Raw genomic sequence first — 19,510 nt, 5'->3', positions numbered from 1 at the left:
TCTTTTCTTTACTAGATGCCATGTTGTGGTAACAACATATTGTTACAAGCAGCAGGAAGAGGTCTTGTTGAGCAGAGCTGGAGAAAGCCATGTTTGTAACCATCCCTGCTGGCTGACATGCCACTGTGTCTTACAAGCAGACTTGTCTGCTCGCTTATTGAAACCATGTCACAAAGAAAATGGTTGCAGCAGCATGTGTATCTGTGCAGGTGGGTGTGGTACCTGCAAACCTCACTTCTCCACTGATTGCACCGAATTATTTTCACTGAAGTGTTCGGAATTTGCGAGTCCAGGGTGGACAGTGTGTCCATGGCAACACACTGGGCTGTGTGTTGCAGACACTCTGCAGACAGCCAGGGTACAGGGGGCTCTTCTCACTCCTGCTGTGGGCCACACATCTCAGGCAAAGCCTGCTGGTGTCTACAGCACATCAAAGCCTGTGGCTTCTCAGGACTGTCTGGCTGTCACTACACCACGTCCAAGAGCTACACAACGTTGACTTCACAGCAGTAGCAAGAACAGCATCTGCAGGCCCCACCCTGTGAAGAGCAGGACCTTTCCCCAAATAGGAAAAGGAGAAAACCTCATCAGCTGTTGGCAAAACAGTGTCTCTGACCTAGGGGTGCAGATGCCGTCCTGGAAGGGAAGGAGGATTCAAGGAGGGTTCAAGGTAGTGATTACACCACACAAATACATTCTTGCATGGGTAGGAAGGCTACACAAAGAGATTGCCTCCCTTCCTGCTCCAACAGGACCCAATTCTGGTAAATAATGCTGGCATAAAAAACAGGCTGCAGTACCTATATACATAATTAAGATCTTTACAAGATACTGGATTTTCTGTCTACCAAAAAGAGGTGGGAAAATCCAACAGTAAGTTCAACCATTCTCTCAGGGTTTTAGAGGGCTCATTACACCATTCAGGCAATTGCCTGATTGTCACCCAGTGTTGTCATGGAGCTGATAAAGGACGGATTTCTGTCCTTAATTGCACAGAAAATTCAGGGGTTTAAGAGTCACAAGATTAGGCTTCACCACAGTTAGGCTAGTTACTGCACCTCTTGGCAAATGGAAAAAATTATTACCACAACATTCACATGAGTACACTTGGGAGGAGGTAGCTCCCAAACAAAAGTCCTTGGTGCACTTTGTGTGGGAGCTCAGCCAGAAACAACACCCAGCCATCCGGTCACCCAGGCTGCACTGGCTGTGTCAGACATGAACACCAGCCTCTGCATTTTTCACACAAGGTTATTTCCCCTGCTTTATTTCATTGCTCTAGTGCTACCTGACTTGTGGACATGTGCATTTCCAGCACGCTGCATAACATGGCACAAGCTGACAGTCCAGTCTGAAAAAACAATTCCCTCTAAGTTATCTGGCCAAGTATCATTACATACCTGACATTGTCCAAGGAGGACAAGCTAGAAGAATTGTCCAAATATGGGATTTTGGAAATATGTGTACTGTAAAGAGAGGGGAGACCTGCCTTCTGGCACCAGTCCCGGTTGCTCTGTCACCAGCCTTTGTGTAAAACTTTTTAGCCACTCAGTACCTGGATGGGAGATCTCCAACAGATAAAGGACCAGAGGTTCAGAAAGTCTCCTCTCCAGCCAGGGATAGGTCAGTACACATCTCAGCATGGCATAAGTGGTATTGCATTGTCCATTATGAACAACAGTCTTGAGTATGGCTGCACCCAAGTTCAGTAGCACCCACTGGAGTACTGCAGGGGATGGCTTCAACTTTGCATCAGAACAACTCATTTAGACATCATTCTCCTTCAATGGCTCAAGGCTTTCAGAAGGTGTGAACTCCCCAGTCCAGTTCAAAAATGGCCACACATCTCCCTTTCCTCCATGCATGGCCTCACTCTGCACCCAGAAGCTCCCAGAGCATATTCTTAACTTCATTAAGAAAATCATGTTGCTAGCAAGAAGAGGTGATGATGAGCACACACGGCTTCAATTTCCGAGTTGCCGGGGAAAACTCTCTGCACTACATCTCCAAGCAACAGAAGGTGAGAGTACAGGCACAGGACAGAGCTGAACATCAGTAGCAAGGATGTGGTGATTGAAGCTGGAGATCTGGTTTAAGTTTAAAGTCTACACAGACACAGAGTGGACAGTGCCTGAGATCCGTACTGCTTATGTTGTCAAGCCTACACAGGCCAGGCATGGAGTCAATTCTGTTCTCTCCACGTGTCTCACTCACATCCATTCTCTGAGCCCATGAGCTTCCCATGATTTTCTTGGTGGTCCATATCTCCTGTAGACGCTATGTTTGACATTACTGGGGAATGCAGAGGTTAAAAAGATTAGAACTCCTTTTGAAATTAGGGGAAGGAAAAACTTTAGAGAATGACTTAAACCTGGAAGTAGCTTATCATTCAAATGTAGAGATCTGCTTCAGTCATGCCTGGAGTTGGATGTAAGGACAGGGATGGTTGCTTTAAAAATTCTTTGTCAAAAGTAAAATGGAAAACCACAGAGTGGAAAACAACAGAGCACATGTTTAAGAAATTGAACTCTAAGACACAAATTCAATTCACTACCATGCTGACTGGCCTCTGGACTGTGACTGCACAGTAGTTCACAAGTCTGTTTTCAAAAAGTGCCTGCACATGCACACACATACAGGTAAATATAATATGTGCTACTCTTATTAATACTTGATTTCTTGGCAGGCATTTTGCCAAGACTTTAACAAAGCTTGATGCTGTCTACCCCAACATTCTGCTATTCAAGTTAGGATGCTATGGTCTGGATGGGCAGACTAGCAGAAGGTAAAAAAATGGTTTAGATGGTCAGGCTTGGAGAGGAGTGGATATATGTTGTACTCTACCCAGAAGTTTGTAACACGTCAGGTACTGTAGGGGTCTATTCTGGGGCCTGTCCTGTTTATCATCTTTAGCAGTTGTCTGGATGAGGCAATGGAGTGCTAGCTCATCAAGTTTGGAGACAACATCAGAGTATCAGGGGGCAGTTGATACACTTGAGTGCAGAGCTGCCATTCAGAGGGCCCTAGACAGGCTGGAGGAACGGACTGGGAGGAACCTTATGAAATTTAGCAAGGACAAATGCAAAATCCTGCAATTGGGAAGGAAGAGCACCTGCAGCAGTACAGGCTGGGACTGATGAGCAGAGAAGTGGCTCTGCAGGAAAGGATCTGGGTATCCAGGCAGAGGGCACGCTGGGCATGAGCCAGCAGTGTGCTTTGGCAGCAAAAGCAGCCAAAGGCATTCTGGACTGTATTAACAGAACAGCCAGGAGGGTGAGAGATGTGTTTATCCCCCCTCCCTAGGTACTCAGATGGCACTGATCTACTGAATCCAGCTTTGGATCCCCAGTGCAAGAAAAACATAGACACATTTGAGCAAGTTCAGCAGACACCACCAAGAGGCTGGGGGCAACAGCCTTATGAGGAGAGGTTGAGGGAACTGGAGAAGAGATGGCTTTGTAGGAGACAACCAACAGCCTGAGAGTTCCTACAAGGAGGTCATCAAAAAGGAGGAACCAGGCTCTTCACCACAGGGCATGGTGGAAAGACAAAAGACAATGGACATAAACTAAAATGGAAGACATTTAGACCAGCTTTAAAGAATGGCATTTTCACCATGAGGATAGTCAAATATTGCCCAAATAGACTGTGCAATCACCATCCTTGAAGGTTTTCAGTATCCAACTGCTGAAAGCCCTGAGCAACCTGTCCTCATCTTATAGCTGACCTTCTCCTTCTTCGAAACACAGATAAAACTAGAGATCTCCTAAAGTCTCTTCCAACTTGAGCCACTTTGTGTTTGCAAGGTATTTGGGAGCCTGAGCAATCACTTAAGGATCAGACACAATACCATGTGAATTGATTGGCCAATCACTCTGCAAGAGTAGAAACTATTCAAACAAAAGTCACAGTGAATCACTTGCAAAAAGCTTTGTTTGCATAAAACAATTCATTGAAAATTTTAAAGTAACAAATAGTTGAGCAAAAGTCTATCTGTTCTTCATAGCCTGAGAAAAAATGCAATTTCAGTGAATTTATGACCTGGTTAAACATCAGTTTTCCTTAATGCCCAGTTACCAGTTAGTAGATTGAAAGCTCTGTTTTCTCTCTGAGGACTGTCTTCTATACAGGAAAAAGAATGAAAATGCCAAATACCAAAGCAGCTAGAAATATTTCTTTGATTATTACTATGGCATCTTCCAACTGAAAACTCAGATTGCTTCACTTCTGTTAATTAATTAAGCCTAGAAGCACTTATGCCAGGAAGTTTGATATTATCACCTCTTCTTACAGATGGGGGGAAACAAGATATAACATTCATTCAGGGCCACTCAGTGAATGAGGGGCAGAATCAGAAATAAAACCTGGGAATCCTGGCTCAGAGTCTCCTCTTATAATCTCTAGACAAAGCTTCTTTCCTGTAAAATTCCATCTAAGCTCTTCATAGAATAATTAGAGCCAATTTATTTCCTCACTCGTTAACAATGAAATCTGACAGGCTTTGTACTCAGGATGCTGAAGCTCAGTTAGAGGACCAAGGCTCTTCTCCATGAGGGGAGGCCTGGAATGTCAGTCTTTAGGTGGCTTAGCAAGGGCATGGTTCCAGCTGCCAGGTAATTGAACTCCTGCCTAAATCCCTGCGACAAAGCTTTAGGGAAGAACTGGAATGTAAATGACCAAAGTGATCTACCACAAATGTTAGGGAATGATTTAGAGAAATAGCAGATGGTTTTGTAATGGTACAGCTTTGCACTCAGTGGCACTTGAGAAGTAAGAAAGGATATTTACCTGCCTTGGTATTAGGTTGGTTTCTCTTCTCCTTTGAATTCATTTGCCTATTTTTCAGGTAAGCAAGCTGAAAAAGCTTTGAGACACAGAGAAGTTCATGGCAGTAGTTGAGATGGGCCCCTCAATTCTACCTTGTTCAGTTCCATCAGATCTGGAGGACATAAAGCTCCAAAGGGCTTACAGCTCCCTTGCAGCTCACTAGCAGTCACCTGCATTACCTTGAGATGTGTAGGAAGGTAATGAGTTACAGACTTCTTTACCTTCCCTACCCAGGGCAAATGGCTCACCATATTGTCATCACTCCCAAGGTTTCCTCAGAGGTCAGGAAACTGAGAAGTGCTGACCATCCAGTATTTTGAAACTAATGACTCTGAAAGTTGCTCAGCACCTCTTAACCACAGGCCACTACATTTGAAGGTGGAGCACCCCAGACTAGGCGGTGCACTTAAACATGTGCCCTACTTGCTCAACATCACATGAAGGAGGCTCTGGCAGAGGAGGGCAGACTCAAGATTTCCACATTACAAAGCCTGTACTTTTGCTGCTCTGATGTATTTTCCTTCTGCAAAACAATACAAGAAAAACTATTTTTACAGAGATTCCTGGGAAATTCTGCATGCCCTCTGCCTTGCTCTCTTCAGGTTTTGGCTATATGAATGCTTTCTGCAGAGTAGAGTTGAGGACACCAGTCACAAAGTCCAGAGACCAGAAGAGGTGAGGGAGGGACCATCTTTTACAAGAAGTCCTTGGGGAGTGTGGAAGCTCTGGTTCTTCAGTGCCATCTGTCCCTTCTCTACCAAGGCTCCAAGCTCAGGTCCAGTAGGTGGCATGTTTGAATTGGCTTTGAACATCTGGAAATAGTTTGCTATTTGCAGTCCCCTCCTCATTCCAAGCTTCATTTGTGGCTACACGCAGTTGACAAATCGCTTCTTCTTTGGCCCCAGATATCTGCTAGGGAAGGGCCATAAAATGCCTCTTGGGCATTTTTAGTCACTGGGACAGTGCATTGCCTCCTGCAGTGAGGCAAACTGACAGAAAACAATGGCAGGAAAGCCCATTGTCCTAACATCTGGGGCTAAATCACCTAGGGTCCCTTGGTCCAGCATTGTCTTAGTGACCTATGAAGCAGAAGTTCATACACACCTTCTCCCACAGGGATGATAAGGTTGCAGACTCCTAGCCAAGGTCTGGGGAGTGTAGGGGGGTGAAAATGGGGAACAAAGAGAAGAAGGAAAGAACAGAGAAGAGCACTTATGTCCGTCAAAGCAAAACAAAAAGGTCTGGGGAAGAAAGGAGTTTGGCTTTGGCTTTGGCTCAAGATCAAAGCCTGGAGGTGGCTGTGGCTTTCTGAACTTCTGGATGAAAGTAGCAGACAGAGGGTTTTTTTCTTATGATACTGGTAGCACGGAGGGCTGCTTGCAAGAGTCCAAAACTGCAGAGAGTGAGACCCAAGGAGGCAAGCTTTCCTATCCCCCTGACTTGCCTTTGGAGGGAAAGAGGTTGGTGGGATTCAAGTGTCATGTAGCAGGGGAAGAGAGTTTAGACTGCAGTACCTCAGTGGCTTCAGAGATCAAGAGTAAACACAACCACAACTGCCTATCTGTTTGAAGTAGGGTCAGTGGAGGCTGCAGGATAGGGAAGGGCCTATTTCTTCACCAAGCTGTGTGTTCAATGGAAACATGAGCTGGCAAGAAAGGAGAGTTCAGCTGAAGCCTAGAACATGAAATTGAAAAAGTGGCTTTCTAACGAAAAGCTAAAGGGGAAGTTCCACAGTCAGTTTCACTGCAGTAAATGATGGCAAAACATTGCAGCCAAGGGGAAGGGAATAAAGTTAATTTGAAATTAAGAAGGGACTTGATACTCTGCTGAGCTAAAATTTGTGTCACTGTTACATAGATTCGGTTTTCTTATGGCCATCTGCCTGTTTCAAATGAGGATGAGAATGGCTGAGGACACACTGAAGAGAGGATAGATAGCCTTTTACAGTGTTGAAACTTTGCCCAGAAGTCACACTAGCTTTCTGTTCATTCACAAATAACCCAGTATGTCAATCACTTACCGTAGAGCCTGGTAATTTAAATAAATCGCTTGGACTGAGAGGTTAGGAAGCACTAGATACAGTACCTAGCATCAGTTGAAGCAGTCACTTAAGAAGCTTCTTGGCATGATAAACATGCCCTTCTTTCAGGAGTTCCACAGTTCAGGAGTACAGCTCATGTATAAATATCTCTCTCTTAGAATTTCTTGTATACCAAAAGATTCTTGCAATCTGCTGGAAACAAGGAGAAGGGCTGAGCTAACCCAAGAGTGGCTGTTTTTTATGTCCCTTTTCATTCTAAGACACAGGAACATTTTTACACATTAGCATGCTAATGTCTCACTGTGGCACAGCTGGGCTTGATGGCAGATGGCATAAGGACTTGTCCAGAAGAAGAAGACATGAAAATGTCTTCTATGGGCAGTGGAGCTGTAGGAGAGGAGACCTCTGCAGCTGTTCAACTCACAAATAAGTACAATTCACAAGAGGTACAACTCACAAATAATACAAACAACCAATAGGAAGCTTACTGTAAATTCATCAGGCAAATATTATTCAACCATCTGAAGAACGGCTTGACTAATGAAAAGGTTATTTGTGAATAATTCCAGAAGGATGATAACACATTGGAAAAAGTACAGAGAAGAGATACTGGGCTGATTAAAAGACCAGAAAACATGCCTTAGAGTGAAAGACTCCAGGAGCTCAATCTGCTTGAACAAAAATCAGGTGAAGGGTTGACTTGATCACAATCTCTCAGTGCTGACAAGAAAACAGAGGATTGATAATGAGGGCTGTTCAAACTGAAATTGGATGAATTCTGGCTGGAAAAAAACCCATGATTTTTTAGAAGCAAGAGTAATTAATCAGTTTATTTAAGGCTTCTGGTGAATTTCTCCCTTCATTAGCAATATTTTAAAAAAAATTCCCTTGAAAATTACTGTATTTCCAAGAAAAAGCAATTCATTGTGATCCTGCAGCCTGTAGTATGCAGGAGCTCAGACTAATGATGCCACTGGCTCCTTCCTACTTTGCAATCTCTGAACCAACAAGCAAGTTACTCAAAACTGATAGCAGAATTGTAGACTCACAGCATCATTTAGGTTGGAGGAGACCTCAAAGAAGGTAAGCTGCTGAATATACATACACCATTTGTCAATGTTATTCAGCAGGCTCTAATTATGTTTGCAATGACTGAGGAGATCAATGAAAAGACTCCTAGTGACAACACCACCTTGAGTAAATCACTATCTACAAGACACATCTTCATTCTCTTTGTTCTTCAAGGAGAAAAATCCTCTTTGCAGATTCCTTTTGCCCCTTGCCATACCTGTCTCTCTCTGCCTTCCACCAGTGAAAGGGACTAACTCAGGAAAGATTTGTGAAGTTTAACTCACTAATGACTGCACAGTGCTTAAGAGCCTTATCTGCGAGATTCAGTCTATTCCTGTTCGATCCCACTCACTTATTCTCTTAGACAAATGGAGGCAGTCACTTGCCTCCTCATATCTGGCAGCTACTGCAATAACAACTTCAAAAATAGATTTTGGCAGAGAATTAAAAAAAAAATTAAAAGTGTCCCGACTTTAAAGGCTAAAACAAGGATTAGACAAGGCCGCTTGATCTGGCAATTCACGGGGAAATAAAAAGTTCCTTCAGTCATGACTGTGTATCATTTGTTGAACAGTCACTGCCTGAAACATTCCCAGTTCCATGTAGCTAAAAAAAAATAAAAATGCTGCTGCTCTTCTTGTGACCAAATGTGAAGTCACTCTTTGGATCATGGTATAAAGTCATAAGGGTTTGGTCTGATTTATTTAAAGAGAGGAGGTTTTCAAATCAGTGAACAAGGCAGTTCAGCACATCGGTTCAGTCACCACCCTATTAGTGGATTTCACATCTACAATAATAACAAAAGCTGCTAGAAGGGAAACAGGCCCCCTGCTCAGCTGTCTTTCTTTGTGTATCTACTTGAAACCAGTCTTGCAGAGAGCTCTTAGCCTCTGGACTGAACATTAGTTGGAGTTGAAATAAATATGAATGAACAATGGTTAAGACACTCAAGTCAGTTGGTAATGTGGTAATGTGGTTGTACTGGAAGAGAAGAGAGGGACTGGTGAAGAGACAGAAGTGCATGTGTGTGGATTCCTTTGACAATGGGGTTGCTTTGCTGAAGTATAATAACTTCTCTTGTTTGCAAAGACTTCCAGCTCTTTTTTACATGGGAAGATAAAACTGTCCTTATCTCAGAGATGCGAAGAGGTACACAGAAAATTAACCACTTGAGGCCACACAGAACGACTGCCTAATGTAAGGCACTTAACTGAAAGACCTAAACTTTAGTTCTCATGTCGGACTACTTGTAATGGAAAGAGATACAATTTCATCTGCTGCCTAGAGTGGCACATTACCCTAGTTGACTACAGCAGTGCATGGGACTTTAAGTGTCTAAGGTTGGATGGTATAAGGTTAAGACCTCAGCCCAACCTCTTTATGCTTTGTTTTTTAGCCAAAACTCCCTCTACAAAACTCATTGAAATCAGTGGGAAACCTCTCGAGGATGCCAGTGAGCTCAGCAGAAAGCCATGTAGCTGAAGATCCAGGCCTTGGTGGTTACAGCTTTGTTTTGGGAGTTTTAGTCTAGATTTTCAAAATGGTTCAGCTGCTCATACCGAACAATTGCAGGACTGTCTCATTTCTCCTCATTGGGAATGGGTATCATTTCATATAGGAGAGTCAGAGGCTAGGGAGATGCAGCTTTTCCCCAGTGACAACTCTGAGCCATGCATATGGGGCAATCACACGTGTCCAAAGAGGAAGGAATCCTGGGTGCAAATGCAATTGAAGATGGTCTATGTGTGTGTGTGTGTGCTGTCCCACTGTTCATGATTTCTGGATAGCCACAGTCATTTTTCTGAAGAATCTCAGCCGCTCCTACCGAATTTCTGTTGATCAGTCAGTGGGTTACAGGTTCCTTCTGGAACAGAGACAACCTCACAGGAAGCGATGGCAATGAATACACCAGAGCAGGCAGCTACTCCATCTTCCCTGTTAACCTGAGACTGCAGCAGAGCTATGGAAGGTTATATACCCCACATGTCCTGGACCACATCACCAATTGCAAGTTGTTCCCTTTCTTGAGGAAAACATCAGAATCAAGCAAATGGACTTTGCTCTTTGTTGTATTTCACACTATTTGACCTTTCTGCTCAGCAGTTCTAAGAATGAGAAAACGAAGCCAAGATTGGCAACCAGAAGATCTCTTAAAAAAGTTAAATGATAAATTGCATCTGACTGAATGAACCCATGAGGCCTAAAGTGATTCAGTCTCTCTAAATCTTGGGATTTTACTGGGAGGGATACAGCTACATTTGATACAAACATAAGTAGTAGGGAGACACAGATGCTCTGTTTCTAAGCTTACACTCATATCACCAAAGCCCCTGTACACATAAGGCCGTGCTGCCAAACAGGCTGGCACTCCGGAAGGACTACTGACCAACCTGCTGGCACTCTCACTTCCACTCACAGCTGAGTGTGTTTGACAAAGAAATCATACAGATCCCTGTAAGCTGAACTCAGCGTCTCCATGCAGGGCCAAAATCAGGACCTTCACGGACTTGACAGTAGGGCAGAATTTAGCCACAGCAGCATTTCACTAGAGGACCATCTAGACCCTTACAGAGAGTCTGACATGATGTCAGTGATACCTAATGCCAGGAGATTTACTAGGAAGAAAGAAGCCAACTGCAGAGAGCCATGAGCAGGCAGTGATGTTTTAACTCTCTCAGTGAAGGAGACTTTTCGGTTACTGGCTGTCAAAATCTGTTCTCATATCATTCCGGGGAGGGACCGTGCAGAGTCCAGCCCTGGGGAAGAGCCACCCAAACATTTACAGCAGCTGGAGTTGTAAGATACTATTGTGGCTGGAGAATGGGCTAGGATTCTTGTCAAGGTACCAGTTAGTCACTGGTCTCAATGTGCTGTTCTCTGAAGACAATACAGTGCTGGATCCTGACTTCACATAAAAAGAACAAAAAGGAAACCACCAAAAAAACCCTACAGAGGATATTTTCCATAGACAGAACTAGAAAAAAAAATAAGGAAATTTTCCTTTTTTGGATGAAAATCTGAAACCTGCAGACTTTTCCATGTAAATTACTTGATTATTTTTTATGTAAAAAAACCCCAAACCCAGTGAAAAATGGTTACTTTTTTCCTCATCTTTCCTTTCTCCCCTTCCACTTTTCTCCAGTGCAATCACTGAAAAGGGGGTAAGAGGAAAACAGACAGTAATTCTGAAGAGAGCAAAATGTTCTTCACAGGAAAATTTTTGAACAGAGGGCTACTAGACATTCAATGTGTTAAGCTCCCCCATCCATAGTTTCTGTGTTCTTCAGGGAAATCCATTTGCCCCTGGGGTTAAGTGCTTCAATTATTAATCCAGGTATATAATCAGGGTAGAATGCAGCCACTGTGTAAAACATGACTGCCCTCTCATCATATGACTGGGAATATTCAAAAAGTGTAGGGAAGGTGTGGCCTCTTCATGTTCCTGTATAACTTTTCTTCTAATTAAATTCCCTAAAGCTTAGCTGAACAGCATGAGACCGCCTGTGGGACAGGTAAATTGGTACAGAGGGGTTTTATTCTCCCAGCTTTCCAATTATTATTTCATGAAAAATACTCAGTTATAAAATGTCTGGAATGGATGCTGAGCTATGTATGGAAGTGAATTGTTTGCCAGTGTCAGATGCTTCCATAACATGCATGTCACCATGCCTTTCTCAGTTGGTGACTAGTAGTTTGCAAAGTCTGGGTGAGCATGGAGTGGTTTCACCAGATATGAGTGAGATGCTGTGTAAAAGGAGTCGTATGGTGTTTGAGGTTTGTCTTTGTAACTGGCTCCAGCGATCAAATACACCTCCTCCCAAGCTGTTGTTTCCTACTATTCCATCCACTTAGCTTGAATTTTGGTTTTTGCTGTGAAAGACCTTATAGATATGAGATGTGATTGCCTAGAGAAGGCAGGCAGATAATCTCAGTTGTATAGTTATATTTTTCAGTGTTAGCTTTCTGGGTTTGCCCTTTAAAGATATGACAGTTGTATATAAGTGGAAGTAATTTAGCCCTGGAGGGATGAAATTCTTTTTTAAGCTCTTCATGTAATCTTAGTTTTGTTATTGCAAAAAGATCTCTAACCAGGAGCAATTGGGTCCAATCTGATGCGGAATTAAAAATAACTAGAAATCCTGGGGCAGTCCTCTGCAGTACCAGAGTGGTTGCCAGATGCATTTGGCATCAGATGTGCATCTAACTCAAATGCATTTGCCTGTATTTCACCCACAGGTATTGCAGACAGGAGGGCAGCTGGAGGGGTGTCCTGCCAACTGTTCTGCAAGTGGAGGCTCACAATGCCATCATATTGGTGCAGAGGGTTCAACAACACTGGCAGCTGTACAAATACAGGGTAGAAGACAGTTCCTGCCTAGAAGAGGTAAAAGGCTGCAACTGGCAACAGAGAAGTGCAATCATTGCCTCTGGTTGTTCAGCAGCTCAGAAAACTCTTGGAATTGATTTGGCTCTGCAGACACTTTGAAAACAAATTTAATCCCTTTTCCAGTAAATTCTTCTGGTTTACTGCTAGCATGAAATGTCCTGACCACCACTTTACATGCAAGCACAAGGTCACTACAGACAGTACTGGATTATGTGCACACTTCAGTGGCAGCATCAGGATTTCAAAATGATGCAAGAGTACTTTTGTGCTGAGGAAGCGGTGAGACCTTCAGTTACCCAGAACTAGATCATCAGAAGATAAGGCAGGGTAGGGCTGGGAATATCAACCTGCCAGTCTTATCCCAGTATAGACTGGGTCATGTGAGCAGGCAGGAATTTTTCTAAGGTCAGATGCTATGGGCCATGTCTTCATCATATTTACATATCTGATTTTTAGGCAACTATGCCCCTTGGACATGTAATGAGGTTGGACTAGATAGCAAGGCAGCCTTAAAGAGGTGGACTAGAGTAATGGGATCAGTTACCTTTAGGGAGCAACACCTTGTCTCTTACTGATCTTCACAGTTGGGAAGAGCAGCATTTCCTCTAATGGTGAGGTTAAAGCCCATGTTTAAGAGTTGGGGAAAAAAGGTGAATGCTTTTTCTGATTCCTTTGGGTAGGATAACTTTTGGAGAAAACGTGATTCAGTCTAGCTTTGTTTTGTGGGCTGTTCAAGAACATCTTAGTCTATCTAATGATGTTGGGCAATAGCTTGTTCTTTGTCAGACAAGGAATATTTCCAGCCAGATAGCCTGAGCTACCTTTAAATTATTTGATTTAGCAGTTTGACAGCACTGAAGAGTTTAACATGGGCTAAAAGTTGACTGAAGTGTACATATACCATCAGTGATCAACAAGACCCTTGCACCAGGACACCTGTGAACACTGTTATAGTCTTTGTCTTCTTAACCTACTGGACTGCCTCCCCTCTAGAGGAGGGAGGCTAATTCTTTATATCTGGAGATGTGACAGGGCAAGACCACGTGGACAATGCTTACAAAATAGAAAAGAGGAAAGACAGTCTCTTTGCAGAGATTGTTCAAAGGTCAAAGAACACACGCTGTGCATCATTAGGGCTTTCAAGTTGCTTGTATGTTTTCAAGTAAAAAGAGTCTAGGGAAACTACAGCAGATGAAGAGTTTAGGGAAGTAGCCAGAGACAGTTATGCAAGAGCCTAAGACTTCAAACAGATTTTTACATACACACTTGCTGAACCTCATTTCTAGTACCTGTTCCTTTATGATGATTCCTATTTTTTTAAGAGTTCATCGCAGATCTAGCGCAAATCTGAGCTAACCAGACAGAAATGAATGGAACACTGCCCTGCTTAACTCTGTTTTTCTTCTATCCCATCAGGTGTAAACGAGTGACTGGCTTCAGAAGCACAAACACATTGAAAAAGGAGCGATGATGCATTCAGTGCTTGCAGTTATGAAGCCCTGGGGCCTTCTCAGTTCGTAGATCAAGCAGCCATCAAACCACATCACACCACAAATTTATGTCCCTCTCCTCCTTCCCAGCTCTCTGCCCTTCATAAAATCCACCAATACTCCTACTCCAAATTCCCCAGAGACACAGTATTACCAGACATAGACAGACAGACAGACATCAGTCAGTGAGGTACAGCTCATAAGTAACTCACTAAAGTGTCTGCTGGGATGAGGGAGGGAACTGCTGTGGGTGTATTGTTCCAGTCCCATCATTTCCCAAAACACTGAATGAAATAATAACTTGTTTATAATAATGCATGACATCACAGCAATGCTACAGAGCTGCACTTGAGAAACAGTTTTGAACCCTGTGACCTTCCTTCAAGTGAGAAAGTCTTTTGGGAGGTCACAGGACGCAGAAAGTCCTAGTCTTCCTCTGGTTCTCTAGAAGACTTTTTTATTCTAGAATTAAAAAAATGGCAAGGACCACATGCACTTGCACACTTGAACCACCTGTTTTCTTTTCCCTTAGAGTTGATCTCTGGCTTAAAGCTAAAGATACCCACTTGCCAAGGAGTGACGGGAGCAATACACCAATTCATTCCACAGTAGATTTTTGACATAAAGTGAACCACGTCCAAGCACTTGATCCATTCTCCTCCAATAAGCTACAAGAGGAAAAAATTTCATCCCCTATCTGTGTCACACCATGTCCACATTACATAATTATCCACTCCCCTTGCCTTTACCTACCTGCTTAAAAGTACCTGGCCTTACAGGTTCACCGCTTTGATTTTGATACACTCTTTCTTTGCCATAATACCACAGCTAAATCCCTTTGTGCTACACAGCAAACAACTGCACCTTCCTTTGAAGGTACACTATGTACACTGCCTAGTGTACCTTCATTATTTCTGGGCAATAGAGAGCATCTGCTGACCAGTTAATCTCTCCTATTTTCCTATTTTACAGTGTAGTAAAAATGAAAGCAATCCAAAGTTTAGAAGGGGGAAAAACAAAAGCCAAAACAAATGAGAACTGATCCTGCTTTCCTGAGAGATCTACTTTAGAGATGTAATCTAATGCACCTTCTATCTTTTTCTTTCCCCTAGGCAGCTTCTTCCAAAGAAAGGAATAGTATCCTCAGCATCGGTATGGGTGTCTTATGTCTGGGGGACTAATCACTTCCAGGACTGAGCCCTGATGATGACTTAAAGCTGCTTTGAATACAAAACTCCATGCATGGAAGGCAAAAGCCTTGTTTTGTTGCCCCAAAAAGGGAAGAAGGCTTGCTAAAAACAACCTTCAATCAGCTGTACACATCTAGACAGTGTTGTCTTTAGTGTCCCAGATGGTCCCAGCTGTTGGCATACGCAATGACAATGACATTCATTTCTTTTCCATATACATCCCATGCGAGTCCAATTTTTCAGTTGCCTGCTGATGGGAAGTGAAATTCACCCAGAGAAAAGCTGTGCTTCAGGCCTACAGGATCCCAAAGCTCGTGGAAAAAGCCTCAGTGGGGAGGATTAGTCGTAGGATCACTTCTGGCTACTATCTAATTTTATCTGTGTGTCACTGATACCAAACGTCATTCTTTTCATTATGAGAACCCCTCGACAAACAGGACTAAAAATAAAAAGCAAGAGCTCGCAGTTGGCACAAACTGTGCTACATGGACTCCAATTTGTATAGCAGGAACTATAATCACTCTGAGACGTGCCCAAGCCCTCGGGCATCCCACGGGATTTCAGTCACTTGTTTACAAGGTGTTCTGATTTGCAGCTGTTTGACTACTGTGGCATTTCAAGAGGGGGCGGTTTGAAAGGATGTTGTTACTTTGGACGTTGGGATTGGGAAATGGGTATTGAAAAATCACACAAGAAACAGGAGAGTGCTGTCTTTGTTCTTCCCCCCTTACATATGAATGACGTCAGTGCCGGGGAAAGGAGCTTCAGGAACAGATCCAGAGACCAGTGCTCTAGAAAGAATACACAGGGTACAGGGAAATCCTCGAAAACAGAGTTGTGCCCTAACCTACCACACAGAGTGCCCCGCATCTGACTGGGGGCACTAAGCTCTGGAGGTAAGAAGGGAACCATCCAAGCCCATTGCTTTTCCACCTTTTCTAACAAGGTTACCAGCAAATAAATTGATATTGTGCCATGGACATCCCTAAGAACTAGGATAAAGGCCATCACCAGCTCACTTCAAACAGGTCAGCAGCAGCTGAAATGGATTTGGTCACTGGCTTAAAGTGATTTATCAATTCAGATGGCTCTTTCCATCATTCCCGCTCTCCTGACCTGAACAGTTCCTCTTTCAGAGCTGCATTAAGCTAATACCCACTTTCTTATGGGCCCTCTTGGGATAATGGATTCAGATATGCAGAAGGAATGTAAAAATCTGTCTGTTATCTGGGATGAGTGATTTGCACAATAGTGCCCGTGAGTGTTTGTTTAACACTGTGGACAGCAGAACCCTGCTAAGTGGTAACACGCTGAGAAGGGGAAAGCCAGAACGGAGGAGAAAGTAGCCTGGCTGATTAAAAACTATGTCCACCGAGCTGTGTGCGTTTTTTGGCTTAGTTAGCTGTTCACTTGTTTTTTGTGGGAAACCAGGAAGGACATGTGAAGCTTTTCCCAGGCTTTAGTGTTATTCTCTTGTTTCCAGCAGTGGCTTTTGTATGCATTAATTGACAGTAACTCATGTAGAAGATCTAGTGCCAAGAGGATATTTACCTTGCAAACATTTAATCTGCTGCCCATCTCTCCTCTTCTGTGACTTCTTCAAGTGATGACTGACTGGAGGCACCATGTGCACTTGAAGAAGCATCACTCCTGCCAACCTTAGACACAAGCCCTCTGCCTGCCCAGTGTGTGCCAGAAACCTGACTGCACTTTCTTGGCAGGGAGCAGCCTTCCCCTCACTTCCTGGAGGTGAAAGAGGGCTCAGCCTAGAATGCAAAGCGTAAAAATGTAAAGAATCTGTTAGATTATACTATGACAAATTGGTGTTTTTCTAGCAAGATTAAAACCCACCCTATGTTTGATTCTGAGTGACATTGATCAGTTTGGCACCAACAACTTCTCCACTGGTGTCATGAGTGACTTCTCTTTAAGCAAACACCCAGAGAAGCACTCCTTGCTTTCTCTAGGCAAAGTTGAAAGAAAAATCTGCATTTGCATTGCACATGCCATCAAAGATCTCAAAGTACACAACTTATCCTAGCCCACATGGCAAATCTGTATCGGAGTTGGGTCAGAAATTCTGACCCTCCCTCCTTTGCTCCAGCCAGGCTGACTTTTCCTCAAGGTCAGCTATGACTGCTGCCATCAGAAGCATGCTATACTGTCACCACCTTGTCACACGTACCAGTTTCAGACTCCCTGGTTTTTACCCATAGCTATGGAAAATTGTCTGCAGAAGAGGCTGCTTAGAAAGGAAGTGGAAGATTGCTGAAGTCTATTCTAATCCACAGTCTATATTTATGCAGCCCTTGTCACAGCAGAGCAGAGAAAATGTCACTGGAACAGTTTTCTTTTTGCCAACAGGCAAGAGGTTTAAAACGAGGCAGTATAACCTCTATTTGATGATGTGTTTCTACAAATGTTTAACTTGCTATTTCATTTAAAAATCATCTTTAATGTTGATTTATATTCCTGGCAGTGAAGTCAGGAGGTTGGCAATCCCATTCCATTTCAGTCTGTGCTCTGACTGAGGCAATAACACAGATCAAAGAGAAGGAGTCTTGCAGCACTCACATTTTATCATCCTGAATGTTTTCAAGTTCTCACTCTGATATTCATGGGCAGATTATGTAACTACTAGATTTATACTTCTGAAGGCCAAATAGTAAAAACTGAAATGTTTTATCATTAAGAGGAAGTATTTGGAAATAATTGAATTGAAATAAGGAACAACATATGAAGCAAACACTTGACAAAAGCAGCAATGCTTTCCTGGAGATGTCGTCTTGCTCCAATCTTTTATAGGGTCAGCCATTTGTTTTCATGCCATAGAATATAAAATTAACTGCATGTTATTTATTATACATTCTAAGTCTTGTTTTCCATCTAAATATGTCAAGTTGACATTTTTATTGCCTTAGTAATTGCTAAATATTCAAGGACTTGAATTCCATCATTAACAGTTTACCTAAATGATGGAAGAGGAGTAAGCCACAGAACTTCTGTGAATTTTTTAGAAGATAATAACTTATAGTTAATTATCTAACAAGTCAGAGAACATGAAAACTTGCCTTGGTGCCTGCCTTGAGCCTTCCTGCCCATGGTTTTTGCACAGTATCTTATAAATACTGATAGGTTTAGTTGTCTAATGCCCTGGGGACTTTGACACCATAGCAGCATCCCCTTTTTTTACAGGAAAGGGAACACAGGCAGACAAAGGTTAGCAGATCACAGAAGCATAGAATCATCACCTTTAAGATCATCAAGTCCAATCGTCAAAGCAGCACTACAAGTGTAGCCCATAAACCACTAACCATATCAACCAGCGCCAGATCCAGACACCTCTTAAACATCTCCAGGGATAGTGACTCCGCCACTCCCCTGGGCAATCTCATGGCTAGGCTTCGCAAACGAAGATACTCCCATGCCTAAGATGCACCAAAGGATGAGAGAATGGATTGAAAGCAGCCCTGAGAAGAAGGACTTCAGGGTGTTGGTTGATGAGAAACTCAATGTGACCTGGCCATGTGCAGGTTGGTTGGAGCTCTGAGCAAACTGGTCTAGTGGAAGGTGTCCCTGCCCATGGCAGGAGGGTTGGAAGGACATGATCTTTAAGGTCCCTTCCAATCCAAACTACTCTATGATTCCAGGCAGTGCAGCAGGATCTGGACGTGCTGCTGGCCAGAGGGCCCAGGCTGTGGGGCCGTCAAGGCCAGGCACAGCCCCCTCTGCACGGGCCCGGCTACTGTGAGCCACCACCAGACACCTGGACAGGCTGCAGGCACATGGTTGGCTCAATCTGTGTGGGGAGATCACAGAATCACAGAATTGTTAGGGTTGGAAGGAACTTTTGGAGATCATCCAGTTCGACCCCCCTGCCAAGGCAGGGTTACCTAGAGCAGGTAACACAGGAGCACATCCAGGTGGGTTTTGAATGTCTTCAGGGAGGGAGACTACACAACCTCCCTGGGCAGCCTTTTCTGCCTCACCATCCTTTGCCACTTTCAATGTAAGGTTCTTCCTCATGTTGAGGTGGAACTTCTTGTGTTTTCATGTATGTCCATTACTCCTTGACCTGTCGCTGGGCACCACTGAAAAAAGCCTGGCATCATCCTCTTGGCATCCATCTTTGAGATATTTATATGCATTAATGAGATCCCCTCTCAGTCTTTTCTGAACTAAACAGGCCTAGCTCCCGCAATCTCCTCATAAGAGAGATGCTCCATACCCCTAATGATCTTTGTGGCCCTCCGCTGGACCCTGTCGGGAGTTCCATGTCTCTCTCGCACTGAGGAGCCCAGAACCGGACACAGCGCTCCAAACGCGGCCTCACTGGGGCTGAGCAGAGGGGCAGGATCACCTCCCTCACCCTACTGGCCACACTGTTCTCGATGCACCCTAGGATACTACTGGGCCTCCCGGCCGCCGGAACCCGGCTGTACAACGCCCGGCTGCCCAGCACTGGCACCGTCACGGACACGGACAGCGCCGCCCGACCCGCCCC

At 43.8% G+C, this 19,510-nt stretch overlaps 1 protein-coding gene across 7 annotated transcripts in view; it reads right to left on the bottom strand.

The window, feature by feature from the left end:
• LOC113946434 overlaps positions 1–19,510 on the bottom strand; it is a 58,283-nt gene that overhangs the window by 37,049 nt on the left and 1,724 nt on the right. For 6 of the 7 annotated variants that reach the window (XR_003527429.1, XM_027641664.1, XM_027641667.1 and 3 more), the window contains one exon: positions 16,558–16,772. Coding sequence is in view for 6 of the 7 variants with exons in the window: in XM_027641662.1 (XP_027497463.1) it covers positions 16,558–16,772 (215 nt within the window). In the remaining variant the exon portion in view is untranslated. Of the gene's footprint in view, positions 1–16,557; positions 16,773–19,234; positions 19,365–19,510 lie in introns of those variants that run through there. The other variant, XM_027641665.1, reaches the window with a different exon arrangement.

The sequence above is a fragment of the Corapipo altera genome, unplaced genomic scaffold (genome assembly GCF_003945725.1).
Source record: "Corapipo altera isolate COAL_440 unplaced genomic scaffold, ASM394572v1 48b, whole genome shotgun sequence".
NCBI lineage: Eukaryota > Metazoa > Chordata > Aves > Passeriformes > Pipridae > Corapipo > Corapipo altera.
Note: the sequence above shows the minus strand (reverse complement) of the source record. Positions and strands in the feature narration are given on the sequence as shown.